The 26,879-nt window shown below is 44.5% G+C and overlaps 1 protein-coding gene across 2 annotated transcripts in view; it reads right to left on the bottom strand.

The window, feature by feature from the left end:
- Nucleotides 1–26,879, bottom strand: part of SEMA5B (semaphorin 5B) — a 1,093,184-nt gene that overhangs the window by 261,597 nt on the left and 804,708 nt on the right. For both annotated transcript variants that reach the window (XM_069616686.1, XM_069616687.1), the window contains 2 exons: nucleotides 23,385–23,483; nucleotides 2,576–2,789 (listed from right to left, as the gene is read on the bottom strand). In XM_069616686.1, the coding sequence (XP_069472787.1) occupies nucleotides 2,576–2,789; nucleotides 23,385–23,483 (313 nt within the window). The remainder of the gene's footprint in view (nucleotides 1–2,575; nucleotides 2,790–23,384; nucleotides 23,484–26,879) is intronic.

Genomic DNA, 26,879 nt, shown 5'->3' with positions numbered 1-26,879 from the left:
AGAGGGAGAGAGAGGGAGAGAGGGAGAGAGAGAGAGGGAGAGAGAGAAAGAGAGAAAGAGAGGGAGAGAGGGAGAGGGGGAGAGAGAGAGTGAGAGCGATAGAGAGAGAGAGAGAGAGAGAAAGAGAGAGAGAGGGAGAGAGGGAGAGAGGGAGAGAGGGAGAGGGGGAGAGAGAGAGAGAGAGAGTGAGAGCGATAGAGAGAGAGTGAGAGCGAGAGAGAGGGGTAGACGGAGAGAGAGAGAGAGAGAGTGAGAGCGAGAGAGAGGGGGAGAGAGAGAGAGAGAGAGATGGAGAGCGAGAGAGAGGGAGAGAGAGTGAGAGTGATAGAGAGAGAGAGAGAGAGTGAGAGCGAGAGAGAGGGGGAGGGGGAGAGGGAGAGGGAGAGAGAGAGAGAGTGAGAGCGAGAGAGAGAGGGGGAGAGAGAGAGAGAGATGGAGAGCAAGAGAGAGGGAGAGAGAGAGAGAGAGAGCGAGCAAGAGAGAGGGGGGGAGAGAGAGAGAGAGATGGAGAGCGAGAGAGAGGGAGAGCGAGAGAGAGAGAGCGAGCGAGAGAGAGAAAGGGTGTGTGCCTGTGCATGTGTTTGCAAGCACAATGCACGCCGCCCAGGAAATGGCACACACAACTGTGCTACCCCAGAGTCCTGCTTTAAAAGTTGCAAGGATGCTCTGGGTGCTCTCTACTCCATTGCAAATGCATTTGCATGCCCCCCATTGGGGGCTCTGTGCAAGGGCTGCCCCCTGGAAAGGGGACGAGGCCTAAAGGAGGGGCCGGTGACTTACGCAAGGACCACCTGCTGCAAACAGACAGTACATCGTGAGGTCCTGCAAACACACCCGTTGGGCCCTCCAGTATGGTCTCAGGTGGTCTTATGTGTATCCAGACTGCATACTGTCAATATGAGCGTGCAGAGTAAGTGTTTCACACCACATAAAAGAATGAGCTCACAAGATTGGCTGCAGCTGCGCCCCCACGAGGCTTTGCCTGGTAGTACACGAAAGAGCTCCCATCTCGAAAGGCAGGTGTTCTTCACACGTTTTCTAACATTAGATTATTAGACTATTTCTTAAATGAGCCACGCTTTATTGAGACTAATAAAACGAGCTGGCTCACAAGATGTACTGCTATTTGTTCTCACTGGAATGTGCATCACTTTGTGGGCCCTTAATGAAGGGAATTCAAAACCTTGCAAAAAAGAAAATGATCATGTTTGTTTCTTAAACAAATGTAACATTTTCACACAAGACAGCAATACCCACACAACCACAAAACGAGAAAACGTTTAGAAAGAAAGGCTTAATTTAAGGTAATGTGTAATAAATATTCTCAGTTCAATAATATTCGATGTAGTATTGAGTACAAAAACTCAGTTCTAGGGAATGTGGTGCAGTAAACATTCTCGGTTCTGGAATGTGCCATGTAGTAATGCTCCTCGGTTGTAGGCTGTGTGATGTAGTAAACATTCTCCTACCAAGAACATAGGATGTACTAAACAGTAGAAAAAACTATCCGTTCTACGATATATGATATAATAAACATTTGCTGTTGTGGAATGTGTGATGTGGTAATCATTAAAAAGGCATGTTCAGTTCTAGAGTATGCCATGTACTAAATATTCTCAATTCTAGACTACGTGATGTAGTAAGTATTCCCAGTTAACTTTCAGAATATGTGTAACTATTCCGAATTCTTGAATGTGACTTAGTAAACAGTCTTAGTTCTAGGATATGTGATCTAGTAAACATTCTTGATCCTAGAATTTGTGATGTTGTGAACGTTCTGGGTTCAATTCTAGAATATGCATTATGGGAAACATTCTCAATTCCAGGATATGTTCTGAGATAAACAATAGTATAATTCTCATTTCTTGAATGTTTGGATGAGTAAACAGACCTAGAATATGTGATGTATTAAACATTGTCAATTATAGAACGTGTCAGTAAATATTCACAATTCTAGAATGTAATGTACTAAACATTCTCAGTTCAAAGTTATCTGTTCAATTCTAGAATATGTAATGAAGGAAACATTCCGAATTCTAGAATATGTATGGGATAGACATAGTAAAGTTCTCAGTTTGATAATGTTTGAATGGATAAGCATTTTTAGTTCTAGAATACGGGATGCAGTAAATATTTTCTATTATGCAATATGTAATGAGGTAAATAATAGTACAGCTCTCATGTCTAGAATATGTGAACATTGTCAATTCTAGAACGTGTCTAGTAAACATTCTCATTTCAAGGATATGTGAAGTAGTAAACATTCTCGGTTTAATTCTAGAATGTGTGATGTAGTAAACATTCTCGGTTCTACAATATGTCATGAGTAAAATAAAATCACAGTGCTCTCAGCTCTAGTATTTTTGAATTAGCAAGCATTCTTAGTTCTGGAACATAGGATGCAGTAAACATTTTGATTATGTGATAAAGTACATTTTAATAGTCACTTTCTGAGGCACTGGGTGGTGAAAGGCCCTTGCCTCCCTAATGGAATAAGCGTGTCTTCGCTGAACTGTGCAGCTTGGTCCACCACAGTGGTGTGCAGTGTGCCGCACTACCACCTGCATATGATTACCATTGAGCCACTTCGAGTTGTACTGCGCCGTTCTGAGCGGAGGGACACTTCCCAGACTGCGGTAAATGGCGGGATCCCGGCCAGAGAAGTCAATCACCGTGGCAGCATAGAGTTCGCCCTGCGATGTAATCACCGCCGTTGAGTTGTGCCGCGGGTCATACGGGCACCGGGCCACTCCATTGATCTTGTCGATGGTTCTGCTGAGATTTCCGACCTGCATTTCAACAGAGAGGGACACAATTAGCACACAAGCCACTTCCGTAAAACGTCCAGCAATGTGAAACCCTTTCAGGGTCAGCCTTGTCAAGCCAGGCAAACACAGTGATCTTTGATTGCAATCGATAGCGACAAATTGCTTTTGATGCCGCCGTGAACTGTCACACACAGGATCATTCCTGTCAAGAGGGTCTTGGGAGCGGAGCAATCTAGAGGGGCAATGCATTTTAATGTGGCAGTCAACTGGATGCCAATAGGTTGGGCAGAGGCAAACTAACGAGAAGAAGCATTGTACCCCACACATCAACGTACATCCTGTCAACGTCTGCTGTTTACCCCTCACACTATTCTTGTCCTCTTTCGATTTGAAGCTGAACTTTAAGGTCTCAGAGATGGGGTCGTGACTGCTGTAGCATAATGATGCTTGCATAGTGCGCAGGCTACACTGAGGAGGTTTCAAAGAACTGAGGGGAGAGGGGAGGTGTGGTGAGCCAGGAAGCGAGGAGAGAAGGAAGGAGGAGAGGCAAGACAACGTTGCAGTGTAGTATGCTGGTGGCTGGTTACACGCTGCCCAGAGATGGCTTTGAATTGCCATGGGGGCAAAAGAGACGGTAATAAGAGAAAAGGGGCAACATAATGGTGCATTTGGTTGATTAATGGTATAAGACTGACTGTCTCGAGATCACTTTGACTAAGGGGGCAGGAGTTGAGGTGGTGGGCCATAGAGGGAAAGAGGCAACTGAAACACAATGTTGGCCAGTTGTTTTTCTAGCGCTTACCCAGCATCAGGCCACTTCCAAGCACTTAAGTGGAGAGGAGAGGGTTGGGGTCAGAGGGAGCAGCAGTGGGAGATTACAATGTCATGTTTTCTGTTCATAAAAGGATGTATTCATTTTAGGATTGCTTTAAAATGCTGCCATGGAAGACGGAATAAGGGGGTGGGATAGTGAGTGAGAGGCCGAGGAGTGGGGAGTAGTTGAGAGTAAAGGATGTAGGGGCTGTGGTTGGATCAGAAATCAGGGGGTGACAATGAAAGGAATGAAATCCTAACAGTTAGGGTGACAGACCACAACTAACACACAGAAGTGACCGGCATCAGCTATTGCCATTGCTACGTATTCTCTTTCAATGACAAATAAAACACCTTCTTCCTACCCGTTGACTTTCCTTTGAACTAATACTGACCTTACAATTTGACATAGTGCCTCATAAGAGATTACTGCCATATCCAAGCACTGTAATACTCAGTGTTGCCATCACCTGACAAAACGGTACTGAATTGACCACAAGGATGAAGGCCTATGTGGGCACTGCCAGGATTCAAACCAGTGACTGTAGAGTGCTCTCGTAGAAATCGTACAGGCGAGCGCTTAATCTGCTGAGCTATCTCACCATTTTAGAAGTGATTCCACAGCACACGATCAGATATTCTGTGGATCAGACTACATAACAGAGCCTTTTCTTTACTTATTTTTAAAACCGTTTGTTTGGGTTTCAAACATGCAGAAGTCTTAAATGCACTTTCATTTTCCATTTTACTTCTTGTTGAAAACCCAGTGCGTGCTAAGAAAAAGTATTATCAGTGGGCGTGGATATCAAATCGTGAAACGTGTCTGAAATACAAAGATTTTAATAGTAGCATATTTGGACACAAGCAATTGGGCCAAGCTGCCTATTACATGATGAAATGCCCCTCAGCAGATATAAGAAACAGATATCTCCGATTTAGAATGAACTTGTGGTTAACTAGGGAAGTCCTTGTCAGACGCCACATTATTCCAGCCGAATTGAGTCATTGTCGATACTGCGGCTTGGGCTGTGAAAATGTACAACACTTGATTGTCTCTTGTAATAGCTTACATGTACAGCGATTACATTTTTTTTCCAACTTGTTGAATTTACATAGTGAGCAAGATGAAACTCAAATTTGGAAACTAATATGAGTGGACACGAAAATTTTCAATGATAAAAGCGATAGTTCACTTTCTTGGTGCAAACATTTCTGTAGCAGTTAAGATATAATTTTGGAATTATTGTATAGAGTCAAGTATGCTTTTTTTATTTTTATTTTATTGTATGACAATTGTTAATAATTTTAAAATAAGTTATGTCGTTATTGTATAGTTTTTGAAAAGTTGATTCATTCAGCTAGATAAAAAAAAAAAAATTCAAAAATAATGCACTTTCCAGTTGCAGGGGTTCCTGGATGATGCTACTACTTTCAGCAAGCAAGCTCCATGCTGACCATAGCACTCCATGCCAATAGAATAACATGTTTACAGTTTAATTTAACGAATGCATTATGGGAGTTGCAGTCTTTCTCAATTTCAAATGAACAAATCTAGATAACATTTCTGATGCCACTTAGTAATAAGAAGAAAGGCCAGGACTGTAAACGTGTGATCCCTTTGACATGCAGGTAACATACGATCCCAGTATCACCCAATGACACTGGTGGCAGTCTCCGCCAGGGAAGTCAAAATAACTACTTATACAGCAGTATATTTAGCCCTAATTAATATTTATCAACTTTCAAACACATATAGGGCCAGATTCACAGAAGCGTTTTATAATGGTGCAAACCCATAGGAAATCGTTGCGAATCAGGCCCGCGGTCTAGTGACTAGGTCCCCGACTCTGGAAAGTAGAGCAGTGTTGAACGGTCTTTCCGTGGCGGAAGCCAAAGTCCTGGATTTCGTCTGGGAAATCCTACTGCGGCTCTACGGGAAAACGGGTTCTGCCAGGCAACCCCACCCGCCACCCCGCATCCCCAGCAGAAGGTGCTTCCACAGCACAAACTGCTGCAAAGTGCAGACACATTTCAGCCAATCGAAAGGCTAGGGGGCTGTCTATGCTATGATTGGCTGGAATGCGATCGTCAACACGTTAGTGTGCCTTGTTGTCCATCCACCACATCTGATTGGGCAGATCCTGCTTTTGCGACCCTTCCTGTAGAGACCTGGGTTCTAATCCCGGTTTGACACTTCACCATAACAAACTGTGTGGCTTTGGGAAAATCGCCTACTTCTCCTGGGAACTACAATTGTACATATTTGCAAAGCAAAGTACAAATGTAAAGAACGTTTTAGTGTGCACTTACATTTTGTCCAAAATGCACGTTTCCTCTCAGGCCTAATTATCTCCTCCTGGAGACGGCCTCATTACACGGATGGCGGTAACCATGGCGCTATTAGCGCCATGGTTGCCGCCGGTTTTTTACAGAGTCTGCCATGTTGAATGGCGGAATTACCGCCCTATTCCAAGGAGTGTGGGGGCGGTAATTCCCCCTTCACCATGGCCCTTCCCCATTCCCATTTTTTCCCCCATAGGGCTCAATGGGAATGGGGAAGGCGGTAATTACGGTACTGCAAATTGCGGTACCGTAATTACCTCTTAGGTCCCTTTGCGGGTCCCGTCCTTAACTGCTGGTGAAACCAGCAGTAAAGGTAGCGTCCCACAAAGGGACCTCGTAGTAAGGCGGTAAGGGTTTACCGGCACTGGTACCCTTACCGGTACCGGTAAACCCTTACCACCGTCCGTGTAATGAGGCCATCAAAAGTCTGATCTTGTGCAAAAAAAAGAACAAATGAATTTAGCACCAATTTTGCTGTTTAGAGAATATGACATTAAGCGAAAGAGTTTAAGCCCAATCCACATTATCCAAACATGTTCTCACGTGGGCAAACATTCAGTGGACTCTTATTCACGGCTTGCTGCATAAGCTAGCTCAGTGGGTTGTGCCCTCACTGCTGTGATCTGTGTGTGACCTGCAAGTCGCAGGTTCTAACCCCGGCATGGCCAACTCAGTTTTTCATCCTTCCGAGGTAGATAAATGAGTCCCAGGATTGGTTGGGTGATATTGGATGTAAATATGTTCTATGTAAAGCGCTTTCGCGAAAGCGCTATTTAAATAATACATCATCATTAATAAGAGAAATGTACTAAACACATTTCTTCTTGTTATGCAGCAAACCTAGTACATAAAACAGCCTGAATCATGTTCGCCCTAGTGCAAATATCTAGATAATATAGTATCTAAGAATTTGCTGAATGTTTAACACTGGTGCAACCGTTAGAATATCTGGCTTTAGTAATCAGGCTTCAATTGGACCTCAGGCACCAGTGTGTACAGTGTTTAGCACCTCATGTTCGAAATGCTGCAGCCACAATAATTCTCCTCAGTAAAGTGCCCTGATTCAAATCTGAAATGCAAGACGTTCGAAAATGTCAGCAGCAGGTGCGTTAAACCGCCGAGCTATCTCACCAGCTTCTGCGTTAGGTTAACCATTGTATGCACGCGTGCGCCCAAGGGATGAGGACAGGAGCTCTTTGTGCACGTGTGCGGTCCTAAGTAATTAGCTCCTGCCAGACCATTCGTTTTGCGAACCATTTGAAGGCGTCCATGACCGACCGGTGACGTTTTGATCGTCCAGCGCACACCGGGTTCTTTTGAAGTGTAAACAGATCACGGCTCACGGTGTACAAGAGTGTGCATTATTCCATGAGATGTTCCCAGCTGAGGGCCAGTAAAGGAATGAGGAAATCCGCAATCACGCCAGGAGTTTTGCAATTACACCCAGTGCCCGGATAGTTTAAATGAAAACACGCATCCTAGAAAAGCCATGAGGACAGCATGGCAAGTGCAGCTCTGTCTTTCTCCAGAGAACCGGCGCTCGACACAGCCTAAGCCCATTACAGCCCCATTCCTAACAGCTGAAACCTCTTTGGGGGAACCGGATCCCATGTGTTCTGGGCGGAAGTCATTTTTAATAGGGCTTTTTTTTCAAACAGCCAGCAGCTCTCATTTTTCTTGCGGGCCGTTAGCTCTTTGACCCATGAACCAATGGGGGAGCAGCTTGAGACCGAAACTCTCCCAAGGAGCACACATCTTTTCTTAGTTTTTATAGTTTGTGAAACGATTGCATTTATTTAGTTCAGGAAATTCTAGGTCCATGGAGCGTCGGCCCGGGGATTTACTGGGACCGCACAGGAGCATCCCGAATAAGAGGTAGTGTGTGCAAGAGCTTACCAAGAGCAGGGACGCCATTTCACCAAAATGCCAGGGGCAGCGGAAGTGACATCACATGACCCTTGACCCCCTGATGACATCACAGGAAGTGATGTCATTTGACCCCACCCCGAAGTGATATCGCGGGAAGCGATGGAACACGACCTTTTACCTGTTGACAAAACAGGAAAACAGGAAAAAAGGAAGTGACATCACATAGCATTGCACACTACGAAAAATACGGTTACGATATCACTATAATGTGATGTATATTTCATACAAGAATGGATCGCCATATGTATCGTTAAGATCAGTGTGTATAGGCCCATATTACCAAATTAATGTGAATGCAAGCAGACATCCATGACAAAATAATAATGATGTGTGATTATATAGCACTTACGCTTAAGCGCTTTATATAGAAAAAATATACACCCAATATCACCCAACCTGTGTTGCTGCTCATTTATCGACCTCAGAAGGATGAAAGGCTGAGTTGAGGCGTTTAAGAACAGACTAAATCAGTGACTCAACCCCTGAAGTGTGCCTGAAATAAACCTTTAATGAATTTAGCAATTATTATATAGAATTCCAGAAAGACACATTATTTGGTATTCCTATTCTTTCTTATTTAGGGTCAGTGCTGAAAGTGTTAGACTTGTGGCACTCCTGTTCTTATTTGTCTTCTTTTTTTAAGGGGCCTGAACAAGAAAGCCAGCCCCTCCAAAAGAGCCACATGGTGCTGGCCTTAGCCCAGGAGCATGCTTACAGAAAAAAAAACATTTTTTTGTTTTTGTTTTTTTAAAGGTCGCAATGGAGACCCCAGAGGTCGCAAGGGAGACCTCAGAGGTCGCAGTTGCGACCTCTGGCGATCCCAAATGACGTCCCTGACCCAGAGTTCTTTTCTCAGTTTTGCATCATTTCCGTACTACTCTATGCTTAAAACCATTTTGGGTTTCTGCCTTTCATAGCTCTACACTGTGGGTGTGTGTGGGGGTCCAATTCCCATGGCTGAAATGCAAACAGGATGTGATAGTGAGGAAACGTGTAATTGGGATAGTGCTAGACCGCACACTGAACATTTGCTTTTCACATGGACACATTGCTTTCATTTAGAATTTCAGGCACACGTGGTTCGCCCAGGATCACAAGATTGGTTGTGTGACATTTCAGAAGACATGGCTAGGGGCCAGATCGCCAGGATCCAAGGTAGGTTTCTGTGGTTTAACTTTTAAAGATAATAGCATTCAGAGGTAAAACTTGTTTTTTTCTGTAATGTGTCTGATGTTCTTCCTCTATATGCATATATTAATTGCGTTATATGTAGCCTAAACCTAGGTGGGAAGGCACCGTGTGCTGTAAGGGCAAGGAGATACAGTAATAAAATCAGCCTCGTTCCTTTATTTGGTCATGCAATAATATCATTTAGCATGCTGACAAGGGTATTTTATTACTTAAAGGATTAAAGGTTGTGGATTCGAGTACAGAGTGCCGTGCGCGCTCGTGATCACTCTTGAAATACGTGAAATAATAAGCAGTCAAAAAATGTAGCCGGCAGCGTGGTCCCAAAACCCCCCAGCTCATCCACCAAGAGCTGGCAAAAATTAACTATTCACATTAAGGGTGGTGGGTAGGGATCACACGCTCACTTCAACATAACAAATATGTGCAATTTTGTCATGTGGACACTTCCATGAATGCAGGGACTAATACGTTAAACACATAGATTTATTAATTCATTGATCAGCCGACACGTGTTTCGACCTACGTGCCGTTCTCAAGGCTGCGTACATTACAGAAACACAAATATACAAAATGAGTCAGTTCAGAAAGCATTACCATCCATACATAATATTCGAGAAATGAGACCCAACTCTAAATTCAAACCACAATTTCTGTCAGCGAATGTTCTAGATACTTTTCATAAGGCACTCATTTCAGACATACACAGACATTTAGACAGTAATTCTAAAAAGGGTGGCAGGAAGAGATTCAATTTTACAAGATCTGAATTTAAGGCATTGGACAATCTTGCAAATCGATCAAGGAGGGTGATAAGGGTGGCAATATAGTCATCCTTAACACCCAGGACTATATTGCAATGGGTAGAAATCATTTATCCACACCGAACTGTTACTTGAAGCTTAAATCTAATCCTACCAGGAAAATTGTAACAGATCTGGGAAACCTGCTACAAGAATGGTATATCAAAGGCTTTCTTACCGATGAGGAAAAAAAATGTCTTTATATCTCTGAACCAACTATGCCAACGCTATATTTTCTGCCTAAAGTGCATAAGTCTTTTGATAAGCTACTACCAATTTGACCTATCATGAGTGGCATTAATTGGGCCACACAGGGTTTATCCAAGTATTTGGATGAAGCGTTGAAGCCAATTGTGTTGACAACATTGTCCTACATCAGGGACAGCACGCATGTGCTGCATATCCTCAAAACGGTTAAATGGGAACCCGATTATTTGTTGGCTACCATTGACGTGGTCGCCCTGTATACCTCTATTGACCATGAGGTAGCTGTGATGACGGTTGATTACACTTTTCGTAACACTTCCGCCTCTTTCACACAAAATGTTGATTTGCTAAAGGATTTTCTAAGATTTGCACAGTCTAATAATGTGTTCATATTTGACAATGAATACTATGCACAACAAAAGGGAGTCGCAATGGGAGCGAAATTTGCACACTCCCTTGCAAACCTCTTTATGTCACAGTATGAAGAATCACATATTCTAAGGAATGATGTCTACGGGAGTAACCTCATTCTATGGCGACGTTTTATTGATGACATTTTGATCATTTGGAAGGGAACACAGTGATCATTTTAGGCCTTTCTAGAATACACCAATAACAATTGTTTTGGCATTAAATTCACTGGAAACTGTAGTCCCTTGGAAATAGATTTCCTGGACCTACATATCTTTCTTGAGAAAAACAGCATCCACACTTCTACTTTTCGTAAACCAACGGAGGTGAACTCAGTGCTGCTTGCCCAGAGTAACCATCAAAGGGCAACAGTGGACACATACCGAGTGGGGAATTCCATAGGGCTAGAAGGAATTGCAGCAAAACCTCGGATTACATCCAGGAATGTAAGATTCTTCAACAAAGATTTGCTAATAGAGGGTACAAGGAACATGTCATTAATAAAGCGTTGTCCAAATTTACTGATGTGTGACAGGATGATTTATTGGTCGAACGAGACATATCTAAAGATACATCATCTCACATTGCGATCATTACTAAATATTCTAATGATTCTTCAATTCTGTACAAACAGGTCAAGAAGCATTGGCATGTTCTCCGATTAGATAAGGATTGTTACCTTTCTTATCAGAATACCCAAAATTTACTTTCACCAAAGCACTAATGGTTTCTTTATGTGTGGTCATTGTAACCAATGTATATTTGCACATGATAATTGTCAAACATTTACTGATATGTTTGGAACTGTGGTTAGAATCAATAGTTTCATTAACTGCAAATCCTGCTATGTGGTATATGCGATTGTGTGTGTGTGTGGTAAATTATACATTGGCAGCACCATTCGCCAATTGCGAGTTTGCATCAGGGAACATTTGGCGAGCCTCAGCACACCTGAGGCCAAATCACCATTGGCTATTCACTGGAAATTAGAACATCAACTACAAGATAAGGCTAATCTGAGATTCGTAGGTCTTATGAAAGCGAGTAGGAGCAAGAGAGGGGGCGATATTCAACTCTGACTTAGGCAGATGGAATCCAAATTAATCTGTTTCTTAAGGTGTACAGAAAGGGGCCTCAATACTGATCATGATATGCATGTGTTTTTATAAGTTTAAATGTGGTTATTTTTGTGATAACAATGTAATGTTATTTATGGCACTGACATGAGCCTGTTGAATATGGCCAGAATAATTATTTACACCAGACTAACAAGTTGTGTATTGTGTCAGGTTGATCTATCACTAATACTTCAATATATCAGGCCTGTCCTACTTATGTCTAGCTGTGCACCATAATTATTCTGAATGTTAAGAGTAGGAGCATTCAGGGTCTTGCCACCCGTTTTTTCATGCATGTATTGAGCCATTTTTTGAGTCATTTCTTTTTGGTTGGATTTTGTCACATTGTGTCTTTAATTGTAGGTGAGACTGATTAGTTGTTGTTTTTAACTATTGTGCTGATGCACATGTGGTATTCAGTATTGTTATCCAGCACGGAGAACGGCTCCGTGCTTCGTTGCTGTCTGGCTGGGATTTGTTTGCTTGTTGCCTTGGTGATACGGCATACCCGTCACGTTGTTGCGTCCTCTAATGCTAATCATGTGATTTCTATTACTTAAACACAACGCTGAGTGCCGTTACGCGCTCATAGAATATTTTCACTGGGATTTATCCCCTTTATGTGTACGCCGATTGACGGGTTAGTTAATGATGTGGTGCTATTAGATGTTTTGATTTATCTGGTGCAGCTTTTGTAGATTTTTGTTTTAAGGAGCCTCGAATATGACATGCTTTATTTATTATAGGTGTCGAATTGTAAGAGCAACTGCATGCAGAAATCTGCAGATTTTGGTATTGTGTCCACAGTTACGGTTTTGCATCAGCAATTTATCTGGTTCTGGGACTCCATTGCTAATGTACAGGTACGCTTTTATAATTGTTTAGCACATATTCTGTATGCAATAGTTATACTTCTAAAGAGAGACATTACTGTCTTTATTCCTTTAATAGACAATTTCTGATCAAGATCTGAACGCTGGGTAAGGATGACTATTTCTATGTTACTTGACATTTCCACCATTAGTGGACTTGATGGGTCTTATTGTGTTAGGGTTAATGCATGTAGGTATTCACCAACGGATGGTTTGGTTATTGATTCTTTAACTGATTTTTGTGAGGCAAAGATGCATGAATCTATGGGTGGCAATTCTGCTGGTGCTCTCTTTATTCTTTTTTTTCCTTTTTTACTTGTGGCTTCATAGTGTGTCATGTAATTGGTATTGTGTTCCGGTATATCATTTCACCCTCACATATCTAGTTACGCATCTCCATTATCTCACCTTAGTTTGTTCAAGGATTAGCCACTGATAATAGGATTCTGATGACATGTACTGTTATACAAACCTCATTAGGAAATCTTTTTGTTTGATTCTCCCTTACGCGTAATCAACACTTATTATGAATCCCCTCCTCTGCCACATGGATCGTGGTATGTGTTTTTTCAATTACTATTATTTGTTGAATATATAATCACATTATGTCCTGTGATATTATATTTGTTTATTGGATATTATGCATGGATGGTAATGCTTTCTGAACTGACTCATTTTTTATATTTGTGTTTCTGTAATGCATGCAGCCTTGAGAACGACACGTAGGTCGAAACACGTGTCGGCTGATCAATGAATTAATACATCTATGTGTTTAACGTATTAGTCCCTGCATTCATGGAAGTGTCCACATGACAAAATTGCACATATTTGTTATGTTGATGTGAGCGCGTGATCCCTACCCACCACCCTTAATTTGAATATTTTATTACTTATACTAAATGGTAGGCAACACCTTGGGCCACAATACGGCAGTAACGTGCAGGTGCTCCCGGCGGGTTGCCGCCGGACCCGTAAAAGTCAGGACCCGAGAAGTCAGGCACAGCAATTTTGTTAATCCCCATTCCTATAGAGTCTCACAGGGCTCTATGGGAATGGGGACATGGAAGCACCGGCACCATTGTTAACAGTGCCGGTGCTTCCGTGACAGCTTTGCCTACTGTGACCGCTGTGTCTGGCAGGGTCAGACTGGTCCGGCACAGCGGCTCCGACAGGCAAAGCCGTAGTTTGCCAGTCCAGAAACAAGGGTGCCGGTGATTCCCTCCCTTATCTCGTCGGAGTCCCTCCTAAGGGCCGCCCTTAGAAGCTTAAGCGCCCCGGTTAGCAAATCAAAGAAATTGCTGCTACTCCCCTCAGAGCGCATTTAATTTCAACAGGGCACCTGTCGCGCCTTCTCCCACCACGCCAACTCGGAGGAGAGCTTGAAAGACTCCCCCGAGCTGGCGTGGCGCCCCGGGCGGCCGCCTGGCCCGCCCAGCCCTAAGGACGGCTCTGTCCCTCCTTTATCGTCTCCTGCTGTTTATTTTGGAATGAAGATACACACATGGAACATTTTATTTTTTCTTCCACTTTATTTTAATTGTAAATCACATGAGAATAACAAACAATATTTAGTTAATGTATATGAAGGCTTAAAAGATAAACAAAATACCGTCCCATTGGAATTTAATACAATACAATCTATTCATTGCAAATAATTTACCCTAACACCACGATATACAATACACTTGTTCTATTAATATAACCAAACATACAACATAGACACAACACAAAAGGATACTACATAAACACTAACACACATACCACGAACATAAACCTGCCAATCAACACTACACACCAATAACATATACCAACGACCAACATCCCTTCTCACCATTTGCTCATGACCCACACTCAACCGTAGAAGTCATTAAAGGGTCCCCAAGACTCCCGATATATGCCCTCCCGATTCGGTTTCCTCATCCTGTGTTTTCCATATCTGGACAGTGTTTGCAAATCTGCTGTGGAACCATTTTGCCTGACAGACTGGTCAGCATTTGCATGTTTTGGGGCTGAGGACAGTTGGATTTATTGCAGCAGCTCATATCTAATGTTTAGCTGCAGCCTCATGACACGTAGGTCTAAAGCCTCACGCCTCGCCCAGCCGTGCACAATGTATCACCTCATGGGAGCACTTCCTGTGGCCATGCCCATGCACAGTCACCACAGTGACCATCCCGCTCCATGCTCTTTTATTCATCGCCTTCACTCTGATGACCATCCCGCTCCATGCTCTTTTATCCGTCACCTTCACTCTTAGGAACATCCAGCTCCATGCTCTTTTATCCGTCGCCTTCACTCTGAGGAACATCCCGCTCCATGCTCTTTTATCTGTCGCCTTGACTCTGATGACCATCCCGCTCCATGCTCTTTTATCTGCCGCCTTGACTCTGATGACCATCCCGCTCCATGCTCTTTTATCCGTCGCCTTGACTCTGATGACCATCCAGCTCCATGCTCTTTTATCCTTCGCCTTCACTCTGAGGAACATCCCGCTCTATGCTCTTTTATCTGTCGCATTGACTCTGATGACCATCCCGCTCCATGCTCTTTTATCCGTCGCCTTCACTCTGAGGAACATCCCGCTCCATGCTCTTTTATCTGTCGCCTTGACTCTGATGACCATCCCGCTCCATGCTCTTTTATCCGTCGCCTTGACTCTGATGACCATCCAGCTCCATGCTCTTTTATCCTTCGCCTTCACTCTGAGGAACATCCCGCTCTATGCTCTTTTATCTGTCGCATTGACTCTGATGACCATCCAGCTCCATGCTCTTTTATCCGTCGCCTTGACTCTGATGACCATCCCGCTACCATGCTCTTTTATCCGTCACCTTCACTCTTAGGAACATCCAGCTCCATGCTCTTTTATCCTTCGCCTTCACTCTGAGGAACATCCCGCTCTATGCTCTTTTATCTGTCGCATTGACTCTGATGACCATCCCACTCCATGCTCTTTTATCTGCCGCCTTGACTCTGATGACCATCCCGCTCCATGCTCTTTTATCTGTCGCCTTGACTCTGATGACCATCCCGCTCCATGCTCTTTTATCTGCCGCCTTGACTCTGATGACCATCCCGCTCCATGCTCTTTTATCCGTCGCCTTGACTCTGATGACCATCCCGCTACCATGCTCTTTTATCCGTCACCTTCACTCTTAGGAACATCCAGCTCCATGCTCTTTTATCCGTCGCCTTCACTCTGAGGAACATCCCGCTCCATGCTCTTTTATCTGTCGCCTTGACTCTGATGACCATCCCGCTCCATGCTCTTTTATCTGCCGCCTTGACTCTGATGACCATCCCGCTCCATGCTCTTTTATCCGTCGCCTTGACTCTGATGACATCCAGCTCCATGCTCTTTTATCCTTCGCCTTCACTCTGAGGAACATCCCGCTCTATGCTCTTTTATCTGTCGCATTGACTCTGATGACCATCCAGCTCCATGCTCTTTTATCCGTCGCCTTGACTCTGATGACCATCCCGCTACCATGCTCTTTTATTCATTGACTTGACTCTTATGACCATCCTGCTCCATGCTATTTTATCTGTTGCATTGACTCTGATGACCATCCGACTCCATGCTCTTTTATCCGTTGCCTTGACTCTGATGACCATACCGCTCCATGCTCTTTTATCTGTCGCCTTGACTCTGATGACCATCCCGCTCCATGCTCTTTTATCCATTGCCTTGACTCTGATGAACATCCCGCTCCATGCTCTTTTATCCGTCGCCTTGACTCTGATAACCATCCCGCTCCATGCTCTTTTATCCGTCGCCTTGACTCTGATAACCATCCCGCTCCATGCTTTTTTATCCTTCGCCTTCACTCTGAGGAACATCCCGCTCTATGCTCTTTTATCTGTCGCATTGACTCTGATGACCATCCAGCTCCATGCTCTTTTATCCGTCGCCTTGACTCTGATGACCATCCCGCTACCATGCTCTTTTATTCATTGACTTGACTCTGATGACCATCCCGCTCCATGCTCTTTTATCCATTGCCTTGACTCTGATGAACATCCCGCTCCATGCTCTTTTATCCGTCGCCTTGACTCTGATAACCATCCCGCTCCATGCTCTTTTATCCGTCGCCTTGACTCTGATAACCATCCCGCTCCATGCTTTTTTATCCTTCGCCTTAAGTCTGATGACCATCCCGCTCTATGCTCTTTTATCCATCACCTTGACTCTGCTAAGCATCCCGCTCCATTCTCTTTTATCCGTCGCCTTGGCTCTGATGACCATCCCGCTCCCTGCTCTTTATCGGTTGCCTTGACTCTGACTCAAGCCCCGTCAGTTAAGCAGAGGAGCCCTATATGGAGCAGTCCAGTGGATGCACTCCGGGGAGTCACATGTATACATCCCCATGACAGCACAGCTTTCAGCCCACAGCTGAAGAGTCTACAGGGACCGCAACCCCATGCCACTTGCAGTACCCAGGCTTCGCATGAGCCCTGGCTCTTCCTCCCCATCCCATGCCAGGAATTCCAATGGCAGCCACATTGCTGTCACTGCATTTCTTGCTCCACATGGCACCAGGGTGCCACACACACATTACTGTTGGCACAATACTTTATGTGGCTCAACCACTGTCTCTGGCATCGGATAGATGAGGCAGACCAGGAAAACAGCTGCCCCAGAAAGCAGCTAACCACACTGCCACACTCCAGAAGGAAGTCTATCGTTAGCCCCATTTTACAGCATCGCACCTCCATCCTAGAACTCGGTCCTGCTGTACAGTGGTGCTCAGGCCACAGCAACACTGGCCATTTCTCTTATTCCCACTACTCCCTCCACCCTGTTGCTTCACAAGAAACATGTAATGTGATGCTGGCCTGAATGAGCCTATCACAGCTGGCCCAGAGCTCTTACCTTTTTTACTTAAGGCTGTATAGTTGGGCTGCTGACCATCCACCATACTTCTCAACTCCAAAAAGGATAACTCTGGTAGGGTCATGGGAAAGACAGAGGACCGTAGGTGACGTCCTGCAGTGCACAGGCTTCACAGAGATGTTCCTGTCCCACAGAGGCAACAACGTGTGCAGATCGGAGACTGCCGGCCAGACCTACGGACCCAATGAGGGGAGGTCAGAGGCTTGGAGCCTTTTACTATATAGAATGGCTCTGAGTCTGTCACCTATACTAATCAAAGGAAAACTCAGCTGGTAGAGAATATGCCACATTCAGGAGATATCCAAACCAGGCTCGCACTGGCAGCACGAGCCTGGAACGCCTTACCGGGAATTCTGCGTAGGGAAGAAAACCACCTGGTGTTCAGGAAAATGTTGAAGACCACTTTGTTTGAGTAATACTGGCAACTTGTCAGCTCACTTTCTCTGTTAAGGGCGCCAGGATGCCTTTGGGCTTTGGCGCGATATAAATCCGTTAACATAACATAACATAACATGTGACCTGTTAACAGGGACCGAGTAAGCATTACCATTGTTAAACCGGAGCTAAAAGGGCCAGCAGCAAATGTCAGAAGAAATAAATACTCTGCAGGGTTAATGAGGAATGATGCTAATGTTCTTTGTATGTTACAATAAATCATGTTAAAAATATACACAGATGAGGTGAAAAGGCATAAAGGATGGAACGTCCAAAATTGAAAGCCAGTGGAATCTTCATACGAGGATTGGCAGAATAGGGAAATGGGACGGTTAGTGCATTAGACATTGGAGGAAAGTGACTATTAATGGTGGCAATATGGCCGACAGTTCCACCGAGTGGTATACTGTCTGGCCTCCCTGAATTCTCTCTGGCCCCCTCAAAGCACTCCTCCGCACTGAAGCTTGGCTGATCCATGGAGCTGGTAAATATGGGCTCATCCCCCCATGTTCTGGTGTTCTGACTTTGATATACAGTGCTAGGTGGCCTAAGGGCTCATTTCGACCTGAAGAAGACCAAAGTCAGCGTACGTCGACCTCGACAGTCCTGTCTAGTTGCGGGAGCTCTGAGGCAGCAGAACTAATGGTTAGACCTTTCATCCTAGCAGGCATGCCTGTGTATGGCACCGTTTGTGGTAGTAGTCGAGACTGTGGATGCTCCTGCATACTCTCTGGAACATTGTAAACTAGACTCCCAGGCAGGCAGATAACCAGTGCAGCAGCCAGAGAGTGGGGCTAATGTTCTGGAAGAGGTGTAGACCACAGGTCACCACAGTCCTTGCACAGTTGTAGTTTGGTGATTTGACTTTTAGGTAGCACTTTGTAAAAGACATTCCAGTAGCCCAATAGATAAAGAACGCCAAGCCACATCCATGGAAGGCATCTAGAGGGGAAGATTGGTGGTGTACATTTCCTTCAGGAAGCAACCTTTGTTAGTGGTTATTATGAAGTGATTGTGCTGGAAGTCAAAACTCCAGATATTGATGAAATATGATACCTCAGTGGCAAATGTGGACTGCCGCCGATGATACCCAATGGAGTACGGGCAGATAGAGTGGACAGAGTGTGGTAGTTCAGATTTTCCATTCCAAGATCATTTGCAAACAAGGCTGCACAGGCATGTTCAGTCCCAGGCCCCCTTTAAATGCTCCATTAGTACCAAGGGTCATCGGCATAGATTTTCAATCTTTAAGTCTCCGCATCTGAAGAGGGAACCTAAAGGTCTCAAGTGGAGGTAAATTATGTAGTTAGGCAGGATGATCGTTGAGGGACTCAGCGAGTAAATACCCATGGGTTTCCCGTTCGGTTTCCTATATGAGCATTGCCACATTGGGCTTCCTATAAAACCCTTCTGATATGACACTTCCAGCTCCTGTTGGGCACAAAGGACTGAAACAAATAGTGGGTGGTTAGGCCACGCCCATACATTGCACTTCTTTAAGCAAGGACAATATTCCGGTTGATGTATCATTACGCCCGATTACAAATTTGATGGTAATGATAAAACGTCCACGATCTTAGAATACCAGATGGTTTACCACTCTGCCAAACTACAAGTTCCAGTTCTGAAACACTTCATTTCCACCAGCTGTGTGTGGAGGTAATTATGGCCACAGGAAACAATGACCGCATGTGGTAATTACCGATCCCCATGGAGTCCTATAGGAATGTTAATGTTAATGTTAAAGGATATTTGTACCGCGCACTATCACCACCGGAGTGGTCCCCTGGCGCTCTGGCGGCTCTGAAAGAGGGAGACGGGGTGAGTTAGTAGGAATGAGCTGGGAAAGTGCAAGAGAGCAGTGATGTGCTGTTGGCAGCCTCAGCCCAGTGGGTCCGTTGGCTGGGCTTGGGGTGTTTTACGGTCGGTAGTCGTGTGCTGTTGTGCAAGTCTATGGCCCTCATTACAATCCTGGCGTTAAGGGGTTAATGGCGCCATAAAAGGTGGCAGTGCCGTTAACCCTTTAACGCCTGATTACGAGGTCCCTTTGCGGGTTGGCGATTTTAACGCCTGCTTTTTGCAGGCGTTAAAAACCAACCCGCAAAGGGACCTTGGTGCTAAGTACGGTGCCGCAATTTGCGGCACCGTACTTAGCGCCTTCCCCATTCCCATTGAGCCCTATGGGGCAGAAATGGGAATGGGGAAGGGCCATGGCGGCATGGGGAATTACCGCCCGCCAACCTCGGAATGGGGCGGTAATTCCCCATTCCGCCATGGCGGAGTCGGTAAGTTACCGGCATGGACCATGGTGCTATTAGCACCATGGTCCAACGCCAGGGTTGTAATGAGGGCCTATGTGTGATTTGTTTTGTTGTTGAAGTGTAGTGAAGTTTGTGTGGTTTGCTGCATTTTAGGCTTGTGGTTGTGTTTGGTTACAATTTTAGAGGTGTATGTAGAGGGATGAAATAGGTTAGTGGATTAGTTAGTTGGCATTGCTGTCCTTGAAATTATGTCTAGGTGTGATGCCTGCTATCATTCACTATTACATCGGAGTGTGGCGCTTGCTAATTTTCAATATTCAGTCTACCTGTGAGGCAGGCTAGTGATCATGATTCCATTCTAGTGTTGGACTTGTCATCATTCACCGTTTCTCATTTAAGTGTTCTAACATTCATATTTTGTCTATATGTGACACAAGCTACGGCTAAAGATTCCATCTAAGTGTGCGCATGCTAACATCACAATTTTGTCTAGGTGTGGCGCAAGCTAAGGCTAAGAATTCCATCTAAGTGTGGCACATGCTAACATTCACAGTTCTATCTAGATCTGACGCAAGCTAAGGCTAAGAGTTCATCTAAGTGTGGCACATGCTAACATTCATAATTCTGTCTAGATGTGACGCAAGCTAAGGCTAAGAATTCATCTAAGTGTGGCACATGCTAACATTCACAGTTCTGTCTAGATGTGACGCAAGCTAAGGCTAAGAATTCATCTAAGTGTGGCACATGCTAACATTCACAGTTCTGTCTAGATGTGACGCAAGCTAAGGCTAGGAATTCCATCTCTTAAGTGTGGCACATGCTAACATTCACAGTTTTGTCTAGAAGTGACGCAGGCTAAGGCTAAGAATTCCATCTAAGTGTGGCATATGCTAGCATTGTTACACCTGTCTAAATGTGACGTAGGCTAAACTTGACCATTCTCTATAGGTGTGGCCCTAGTTGACATTGGCTAGTCTGTTAGTGTGTAATGCCATGCAACATATACATTGCAGCCAAGAAAGGATTAAGGCTTGTGGTCACAAATCTCTCTTAGTATGCATGGTGTAAATCTATGACAGTCTATGTTATAGAAAGGTAAGGTAGAGTGGCGAGGGCTTTCTGGAGTAGAGTAATTGCTCTACCCCCACCCATGCCACACTTACAGTTTTGTTGGTGTCTGATTGGCTGCTGGTTTCTTTTGCTTCCCCTGCGGGCACCTGCAGACACACCTTGGAGCCGCCTCTGCTGGAGCCGCCCTTATCCGACGATGCTGCTTGGCAGAGGGCTGTCCTGGGACAGTGAATTAAGAGTCGACAATGAGCCAATCATGGCCGGGGAGTGGATTGGGAGGCAGGAGGGGGTATAGGGAAGTGAAATGGGTCGGGGGAGGGAGAGGACACCACGCGGGCCTGGGGCTTCCCTTTCTTGATCCTTGGCCTTCTAGCCAGAGCCAAGGAGGGTCCTGCGGTTAGGGGCGTACTCACCTGCGTCTCCGGATGTAATGGAGAGCACGGTGCGGTGCGGGCCAGTAGGCAACTCACAATGTTTTTGAGAAGCACGAAGCAGCAGTTGGGACACTCTTTCATAGCCAGGCGGTTCCTAGGTCAGCCACCAACTTGGGGCATAAAGCTGCCGGAGAGCACCAGGCTTGGGGAGGCTACCCCTGAAGGTGCCAGACAGCAGGCTTCATAGGTAGGCGAGAAGTGGGATTCCTCTGTGAGTGGGAACCTTTATCCACACTCACAGAATCTTTTACTCTTTTTCTGGGTGTTATTTATTAGACTCTCCATAGTGTCTTTTTAAAGTTATCCTCTTTAACAACTTTTTGGAAATAAGTGCCTGTCGTTGCTGGGTTGCCCTAGGGGCTCCCCTTTTAACTTTCTCTGGCTAAGATTGAGAAAAATACAGTCCCAAAGGGTAGAAAGGATCTTTGGATCCCTCTTACATTTCGTTTGGTGAAACCAGCACCCCCCACCTTATGTGGAGTGCAGCGGAGGTACAATGTATCCTCTTCCACACTAAAACTGTAACAGTTCTGTTACAGGGACAATCTTACCTTCAATGGCTGGTCGTAGTGATACCTTGGATTAATTTGGTGCCCCTTTACCACAGGTTGTGTTCACAGCTGCAGTAAAGGCACCCAAGGGTGCTCATTTTACCAAAATGGCCCCTGCCTTCTTTTTTCGCCATTTTAGTTGTTCTTGTCCCTTCTTGTTCTTTCCCCTGACATACAGGGCGGGAAATTCCTTTGTGTGATTTTTATCTTCTGGAGTCCCCTGAACTCCCCGCCCAGGCTCCAGTCTGTGTGTGAAAGCAGGAAGCGAGGGAGGTGTCCAAAACTCCACAGCCCTTTGTCTTCCTCCTTGCCTGAATGAGAACAAATCCCAGTGGGGGGCTGGCTGTCCTAGAATCTAGAATGGGGAATAACAGAAGAGTTTGCATGGCTTGCAATTATGCAGGCCCTTCAAATTACACCGCTGATACTGCATGCAATAACAGGATTAATGTTTTGAAGTACTTACCGTCAAACTCGTGATCAAGCCTGCATGACAATGTAAACGCAGAAGAGGGCATACCACAGAATAAGGAAGCATTAGTAAGCCCTAAAGAGATGGTTTTATGGCCCAGAACAGACTTATTAGATTAATCAACGTATACATACTACATAAGACAGAGGGGTCTGCAGACTTTTGCTCAGCAGATGTTTTGAAGTATAATTCCCATCAGGCCTACACAGCATAGTCAATGGTAAGGGATCATGGGAGTTGTAGTCTGAAACATCTGGAGATCCGCAGGTTGCAAACCCCTTGCATAATACCTGAAATCACTTCCCTCTATCATGGGCTCTATATAATATTTGCAGATTGTAATTGTTTATTTGTACAGCGCTTATGCACAAGTGAAGTGCTTCAAAGCGCTTCAAGGCGGGAAGGGAGCAGGGAATACAATAGTCATTCTTAGAACTGGAGGTTTCCGAATGATCTAACAAAGTAACTAGCGTACTATGCCTGACAGAATTTCTTCTAGTGCAAGTGCGTGAAGTTTTTCAGGCGCAACCAAACAGGGGAGGGGAGACAAAGGACGGACTTGCAATGAACGTCCTCGCAGAGGGCTACAGATACAGTTACGTTGGATTGGGGGAGATTAAGGACTATGTGGAAGTACAGGTGTACATGCGAACACGTCAGAGGTCTATAGCATGGCACAGTAAGTGCAGCTCCTCTTCTCCAGAACCAGATGGGCGCCATCATCCCTGCAGGCCCAGGCTTAAGGGTTACAACCAGCTACACACCCAAAACACCCCTCCCCCCCCGTTTCAGAGCTGGGCGGGAAACCTCTCACCTGTCTGCTGGAGCACACCGGTGAAAAGGCGTTGGTACCACAAGTAAAGACCTTCTTTCCATTAACAATCAGCACTCGCACATAATTCTGGCACTCCTCCTGCAAAGGCAAATGACAATAGTCAGTTACAGCAATAGCAACAAAATGCAATGTGTCCAACCCGCCCCCACCACTTTCAATAGATCAAAAGAGAAAGGTGGCACCTTCCAAAGACACAAGTAAGTCAATGGAGGCAACCTGGAGAAAATGTTGGCTTCATGCAAAATCCCTCTGCATAGCAAGCAGCAGAGTGCATGACTCTGGACTGTCTGGGGGGATTAAGAGCTAAGGAACACAGGCTCCCATTTGCAGGAGTCTCCTTCTAAGCATCAAAGGTATTGATTGGATGTCGATGAATGTCAGTGGGCGCAGGATGGCCTTTCTTCTGACAGTGCTTCCTCATGCGGCACAGAGCCAGACACGTCACTATGACAGACTGACTACTCAAGTGATGGGTGACCTGGCGAGTAGAGGAACATTAAATGGGGGTGGAAGTGCAGAGAATGCTCCGTAAATCAGCAGAACTTGTCTCTGATTGGCCAGAAATCATTGTATTCCTCAAATTGACCACAAACACCCTTACAGTTGATAATTGCATTTTGAAAATTGCTCGAAAGTAAATGACATCACCTACTCCTTAAAGAAGCATTAATTGGGAAATTGAGGTACATTGTGGGGTGATTAAATAAGGGGGACTGGATGCTGACTCCACGTTCCCATTCTCATTATTTCTAGCCGGAAGAAAGTATATGTTTTTGGTTTTGGGCAAAATAATGCCTGCAAACCTTGGACCAAAAACAATAATTTAAATGTTTAAGGCAGATGAAAGGCAGGAATCTGCAACATTTGGTTCTCCACATGTTGTGGACTATAACTCCCATCTGCCATAACCTACAAAGTCAATGGTGTGGGATCATGTGAGTCGTAGTCCAAACCATCTGGCGAGCCACAGGATACAGAACTCTGGAATAGTGTATCCCATCAATATTCAGTCACTGGTGGAAGTTCAACTCCCTCTCTTATCTCCAAGAAGCAGACGGCACACATTTTCAAATCCTGAAGACTTAAGCCACAGGCGTGGTGGCTGGTATCTCCTTTACTATAGATGGTTATGTAAAAGGTGATGTTTGGACAGGATGGCAAACTTAGTGGTACAACACCTCGGACGCTAAGAGCAAAACATGCATACAGACATTGGGGAACAGTTTGAAGGAGTGAACCTTCCTACTGCAAAGAATCCCAAACATGGCAGACAGAGACCAACGCACAATGCCCCGAATATCGTACGCTCTACTCTCCCCATCACCTGTGCCCTGGTTGCCAATGGAAAAGTGGATTACACAAGACAGTTTCTGTCTTACAGGATCATCCACAACTCTGGTCCCACAATTCTGACAGAGGAATTTACCACTACAAGCCAAGACGCAACGTACACCCAACCAATCAGCCGCAACGTACACCCAACCAATCAGCCACTACAAGCCAAGCGCAACGTACACCCAACCAATCAGTAGTTTTGATCTGTTTCCAATTTTCCCTACAAAAAATGGGGTGTTCGGTCCTTTTCACTGGAGGTCTCAATCCTTTGACTTGCCCTATCATACTCCCTGTGTGACCTGGAGGATCACATCTCCCTTTGCCAACATCAAACGTCCGCCCCTTCCTCCGATCCCTTTGCTCACCCTCTCACTTCATCTAACCGGAGTTCAGCAAATCACTTGTAACATAAATATATAGAGAGAGTGACAAGCTACCCCTCACACTTATGTGAGTTCTTTACAACCTGTGGACAAAATGCAGGTAACCCCAATTACTGCAAAAGACCTTCAACTCCTAATCGCCATTAAAAACAATTTGTAATACCTGATCCTAATAAAAACATACAAAACAGAAATTTAACAAAAATCAATGATCCACAGTATTTATTCAAAATGGCCGCCTATGAACGTGCAAAGCCACTCATGAAAGTGCAATGGTGCTAATTGGGGTTAGTAAACAAGTGGCTTTTGTGCAATACAAATACTTCTTCATGATTATTGTTGTCATGTCACTGCTGGCTGCATCTTTTAGCGCCATGATGTCTTTTGGTGAAAGCGTGCGCTATACAAGATATTGATAGAGAGAATGAGCTATCCTTTTCAAGCGCAGACACCAGAGGAATGCTTAAAATGAACAATTTGCGGGAAGTAGTTTCTGTATCCATCCTCCTAAGCAGGACAGTTCAGTACAATATTAATAATACTGGCACTCATTCAGAGCAGACGTAAAACGGTGTTGTCTCTAGAGAACCTTGAATTATAGGCGCTGTGTTTATCAAACTCAATGGTTCCTACTGTATTGACTGCGAAATGACGAAAGACTGAGTCACCACTTCCGGATTCGAATCTGTGATCTCAGAGCATTTGATTTGCAGGTCTCTGAGTGGTATTTTACCGTCTTACAGAAGTTTAAGACAATCCCTCTCAAGTTAATGTATTTCCTCTGTATCGGTTTGCCTGAGTACTGATACCACATATTAATAATAATTTAGCATTTATATAGCGCTAGGAACCCTTGGGTATCAGAGCGCTGCTTATTATTTACCCACGGTGTGTGGTGGTCATTTATCGACCTCAGAAGGATGAAAGGCTAAGGTTTGCCCATGCTGGGATTCGAACCTGCGTCAGCAGACTCTGAACAGATGTCAAAGCAAGCGCTCTACCCCTTGTCCTACGCTTGATAGCATAGCACTTAACAAACTTTGCCCTGCTGCTAAAATGTATTGAAAGATTATGTGTGTTGCACTAGAGGACATTTTCCATGGCTAATACCCTGCACAATTGTTTCTGAGATACGGGCCCATATAGGCACAATCCTACATTTTGTCTTTTTTTTGGTGTTTCAGAAACGCTGCCTCAGATTTGAAAATATTTCAGTTTTTTAATGCGCCCACACCATCACTGTAAACTGGATTCTCTAATAGGAGATATTTTGGGGGGTATTCAGCTTACATTTTCCCAGCTGTATTGATTACTAGCTGGACAAGAGTTTCATTATAGTATAATTTCCATATACAATTTACCTTCCTTATTTTGCTTTCTTTAATTACTATTGAAACTTTAATATTTATCTTTCAATTTTCTGTTTTTCCCTGTGATTTTATTTGACTGATATTGCTGAATGTATTAAGTGAAATGAAAATGGAAAAAATAACTCACTCTTTATAACACAACACAGTGAGTGATGTATGCATTCGTTTTGTGTAGCACAGTACAACACCTTAATCAAACTTTTGAGCGCTAATAATTTCAACACAGGATAACCGTGATTGGCTTGAGATCACACCCACCTGCAAACCCTTTGTGTTAATGAGCACACGATTCCTGGCACTTTTGGCTATAAATAGATACTGTATAAATACCATATATGTATTATTTATTCATTATGTGTGAACTTTCAAGGGACCACCGCAGGGAG

The sequence above is a fragment of the Ambystoma mexicanum genome, chromosome 9 (assembly GCF_040938575.1).
Source record: "Ambystoma mexicanum isolate Mex_15411 chromosome 9, UKY_AmexF1_1, whole genome shotgun sequence".
NCBI classification, from domain to species: Eukaryota; Metazoa; Chordata; class Amphibia; order Caudata; family Ambystomatidae; genus Ambystoma; species Ambystoma mexicanum.
Note: the sequence above shows the minus strand (reverse complement) of the source record. Positions and strands in the feature narration are given on the sequence as shown.